Raw genomic sequence first — 4797 nt, forward strand, 5'->3', positions numbered from 1 at the left:
TGGAGCAGGGTGGTACCCTCTAACGGGAGCCCAGCTCACAGGCCACGGGTGGAACAAGGTGGTACCCTCTAACGGGAGCCCAGCTCACAGGCCTGCGGAGCCTGGCCAGTGGTAACCAAGACTGCTCAGCCAGCTCAGCGGCAGTACTCCCGCTCGATGCTTGCCATCAGCTCCTCCTCAGAGTAATCGTAGGAGATGGCCGACTGCCCCTCGGGTCTCTTGTGGCTGCTGCTTGGGGCTCTGTGGGTGAGAAACACAGACAAGGGTGGGTATCACCTTCAAACTTGCATTTCCTCGGGCAGCCACAGTGGTGTTTCAGTGGTTCATCCTAACACCCAAACCAAAACCTTTGATCTGGAGACACCCAAATCTCTTCCTACCCAACACACAGACATGGTCATCGTTGCTCATATCTGCCTTCGTCCTCCCATTTTATCCACCAAGACCTGCAATGAAGATGAGGCAGGCCAAGGTAGATGCCAAGCTCCATCCGATGCTCCTGGCTGACCTTCCAAGAACAGACAGGGCTCTGTATATGTCTCCCAAAAAAAGGATGAGAGGCCTGGGTACCGCAGCTTGATATCCTGAGATCAGCCTGCCGCCAAAGCCCTGTCTTTCCTACTGTGTCTGTGGGGCAAAGGGGAATATCCAAGGGCTTTGGAGGAGGACAGATCTCAGCTGGCTTTGATGCACAGTAACTGTATGGCCCTGGACCATTTGTCCCTTGCCCCAGGCTCCGTCAGTGAGAGGAAGGGCTGCCACCTCCAGACTGCCTGAGGTTGGCTGAAGTGCTGCGTGTGTCTAGAACAGAGATGAGCGCTTAGGAGGGACTGAACAGTAGCAAGTGTGTGGAGAGTTGCAGCCTTGCAAGCCTGCAACAATGTGCATGAGAGCTGTTTGCTGTTTGCAACCTCCAAGCTTAGAATAACGGTAGCGGCTGCCCTTCCAGCCCGGTCCTGGGGAGTCTCTACTGACTGCTGGTAGGGGAAAGGAATGCAAATAACGGTTCAGCACAGCCTTAGAACAAGCCAGGGAGCTGTGCAGGAAGCTGGCTGTCCTGCCAGAATGCCAGAGCATTCTGGAATCCCCTGACAGGAACAAGCCCCTCCAGGGTTACCCCTGCCAGCCCCTGGCATGAATAGATGTGAAAGCTGAAACCTTTAAGGGCAGATGGTACCCAAGGTCACTGGAGACTGGCTGTAGCCTCCCCCACACTCTGTCTGCTCCCACCAGGCATGATGATATCCCTGCAGGTGGACCCCAGAGAGGAAGAGGCAGGAGGGACATGGACCAATGGTCCCTGTGCTCCAGAGGACTAGAAGCACAGACATTCCTTTGTGTGTGTTTGTTCATGTGTACTTACTTGTGTGAGTGTGTAAATATATGTATAGGCACTGTGCTATGGTGCACAATAGAGTTTGAAGAACACTTACGGGTGTTGGGTTCTCTTCGCCTAGCATGCGGATTCGGGAGATTTAACTCAGGTAGTCAAGCGCCTTTATCTGCTGGGTCATCTGACCGCCTTGCCCATTTTATCTCTGTACTGGGCAGTCGTTCTGTGGCACTGCACATGCCAGGCAAACGCTCTCCCCCCCTGGCCTGTATTCCCAGCCCCCTCAGGGGGATTAAAGGCTCTGGGCCACTACTTGCAGGCTTTGGGGTGGATTGTTTGTTTGTTTGGGACACGGACTCACTGTGTAGCTCTGGCTAGCCTGGAACTCCTCCCTCTGCCTCTCCAATACTGAGAGACTGAGCCACTGAGCCGGGGCAGTGGTGGCGCACGCCTTTAATCCCAGCACTCGGGAGGCAGAGGCAAGTGGATCTCTGTGAGTTCGAGGCCAGCCTGGTCTACAAGAGCTAGTTCCAGGACAGGCTCCAAAGCTACAGAGAAACCCTGTCTTGAGCCACCAGCCTGGCAGCACCAAGCATGAAATTTACAGGACTTTCACGTGCATTTTCCTCCTGATGACCTTTCTGGAGCTGCTGGTAGTCACTGTCACTATCTAGGCTCTGAAGTCCTTACAGCAAAGGGCACTCTTTACAGATAAAACCACTAGGAGAGCAGGCGGGACACGCAAGTACATCTGAATGGACCCGAAGGGTCCAGAATGGCCACAGAGAAGCCAGGTCATGACCCCATACAGGAGGAAACTCACGCTGCTGTGAGTGGCTGGGCTGTGACCTCCCTAGGCTCCCCTTGACAGCTCAGCTCTACCTGAGCCTCACTGACCTGCAGGACGGTGGGGACAGTGGGGACGGTGGGGACGGGAGAGCTTTGAGGCAACTGGAACTGGAGCACTGTGGGCTTGTGGAGGATCATAGCCCCTCCCCATACTTACTCAGGGGTACAGCTCTCTTCAGGGTCGTCCTTCGTCTTCTTTTCTGGGGACACCTTGAGCGGGAGGAGAGGAAGCAGCATGAAAACGTGCCCACAGTATAGTTGATTAACGCGCTAGCTTTGTGGGAAAGACAGCAACTGCCAGGCTTAACTCAGGTCTGTAAATATCAGAACGGGGAAGGTTCTCTGTGACTCTGGAGCCCCAGTTACCCATTCTACAGTCATGAAAACTGAGGCTGTGGGAGGGACTTATAAATGACTAAGCAGGGCTGAGGTCAGATCTCCTGCCTCCCAGCTACTTGCTCTTGCGAGGTCATTCCTTCCTCCAGACACCAGTGTCCAGTGCTGTGTAGCATGAGACCACCTTCTTCTCGCTCTAGAGATCATGTCCAGTCTCAAGAGCCTTAGCCCTCCCGTCTACAAGCATGCATTAAGTATTGATGTTTAACCCGGACACACACTTACAATTCCAGCATTTGGGAAGCTGAGGCAGGAGGATTGCTGTAAGTTTAAAGACAGCCTAGGCTTAAGAGTGAGAACTTGTCTCAAAATATACATGTGTATGTTTATTTAAACAATGAAAACAATTGCTATTTTTTAAAAAGAACTGTGAACAATAGTTATGTTGCATATAAGAGGCCTAGCCTAAAGTGGTTTTTTTTTTTTTTTTTTTTTTTGGTTTTTCGAGACAGGGTTTCTCTGTGGTTTTGGTGCCTGTCCTGGAAATAGCTCTTGTAGACTAGGCTGGTCTCAAACTCACAGAGATCCGCCTGCCTCTGCCTCCCGAGTGCTGGGATTAAAGGCGTGCGCCACCACCGCCCGGCTAAAGCGTTTTGTTATAGCAGTTTGAAGGGATAATTTTACACAGATTAGGGGGAAAACTGTAAAAGCTTCTAGGATAAGAGCTCAGGTGAAGACTGGTCACCAAAGTCAAGAACGGACGGATGAGATAGACGGCGGTAGGCTGCTCGGTGGCCACTTGCAGACCACAGTCAGATGCTCCAAAGATCTGCAAGAGCCATTTTGAATTTGTAATTCTAATTCTAGAATCCATCAGAATAAAATAATTTTTTGTTAAGCTATATTTATTACATAGACGGTGTTCTGCTTGCATGTATACTTGCAGGCCAGAAGAGGGCAGCAGATCTCATCACAGATGGTTGTGAGCCACCGTGCTATGTGGTTGCTGGGAATTGAACTCAGGACCTCTGGAACAGCAGCCAATGCTCTTAACCTCTGAGCCATCTCTCCAGCTCTAAAATAAAATTTTTTCAGACATTCAATTTATCAGCTGTCCTGGGGAAAAGTGTGTGTGCGCACATGCGTGTGTGCATGTGTGCTTGTGTGTGCATATGTGCATGTGTGTACATGTGTGCATATGTGTGTACATGTGTGCATATGTGTGTGAGTGTGCAGGTAGAGATGTATGTGTGTGCAAATGTGATATGTGTGCACATCCATGTGCAAGGCAGGCTGAAGTCGAGTGTATTCCTCTATAATACTACTTTTCTATTTTGTTTTTGGTTTTTTGGGGTTTTTTTTTGTTTGTTTGTTTTTTTAAGCCCAGAGCTCAAAGATTGGCTAAACTGGCTGGCCGGTGAGCTCCAGGGACCCCTTTCTCAATCCCCAGAGCACTGTGGTTATAGGTGCACACTGCCATACCTGGTTTATGTGAGTGTTGGGTATCTGAATCGTGTCCACATGTTTGCACAGCAGACACTTAACCCACTGACCCATCTTCCCAGCCCCCACAGAAAGATATTTGAAGGGTTTGTTTTGGTTTGGTTTTAAGCTAGATAGGAGTTGGTAGAGAGATAGTTTATTCGTTGTGATGGCTATTCTGGATGAACTACAATCCAGAAATGGAGAGCACACCTGGGAGAGATTTTTTTTTGCTTGGTTCGAAATGAGTAAATCTGATGTGGGATGCCCTTCTGGATGCTGTGAATATGTTTTATTAGCATTGGTTACCATGCTGAGTGGTGGTGGCGCACGCCTTTAATCCCAGCACTTGGGAGGCAGAGGCAGGCGGATCTCTGTGAGTTCGAGGACATCTTGGTTTACAAGAGCTAGTTCCAGAACAGGCTCCAAAACTACAGAGAAACCCTGTCTCAAAAAACCAAATAAATAAATAAATAAATAAATAAATAAATAAATAAATAAAATTTTAAAAATTGGATACCATAAAGAAACTGATTTGGCCAATAGCCAGGCTGAATAAAGTCAAATAGGAAATCCAAGTAAAGATACGGGAAAATAGAAGGTGGAATCTGGGAGATGCCAGCAGCTGCCAGAGAAGCGAGGTGTGAGGTAACAAGCCACGAGCCTCATGGTAAAATATAGAATAATAGAAATGGGTTGTTTTAAGTTGTTTTTTTTAATATTTATTTATTTATTTGTTATGTATGCAATATTCTGTCTGTGTGTATGCCTGCAGGCCAGAAGAGGGCACCAGACCC

At 49.0% G+C, this 4797-nt stretch overlaps 1 protein-coding gene across 1 annotated transcript in view; it reads right to left on the bottom strand.

The window, feature by feature from the left end:
• Nucleotides 1-14: 14 nt before the first annotated feature.
• Cys1 (cystin 1) overlaps nucleotides 15-4797 on the bottom strand; it is a 12679-nt gene continuing 7896 nt past the window's right edge. The window contains exons 2-3 of the mRNA XM_005366508.3: nucleotides 2340-2392; nucleotides 15-240 (exon numbers count right to left, since the gene is read on the bottom strand). Of these exons, the coding sequence (XP_005366565.1) occupies nucleotides 135-240; nucleotides 2340-2392 (159 nt within the window). The 3' untranslated portion in view covers nucleotides 15-134. The remainder of the gene's footprint in view (nucleotides 241-2339; nucleotides 2393-4797) is intronic.

Source organism: Microtus ochrogaster, unplaced genomic scaffold, assembly GCF_000317375.1.
Source record: "Microtus ochrogaster isolate Prairie Vole_2 unplaced genomic scaffold, MicOch1.0 UNK10, whole genome shotgun sequence".
NCBI lineage: Eukaryota > Metazoa > Chordata > Mammalia > Rodentia > Cricetidae > Microtus > Microtus ochrogaster.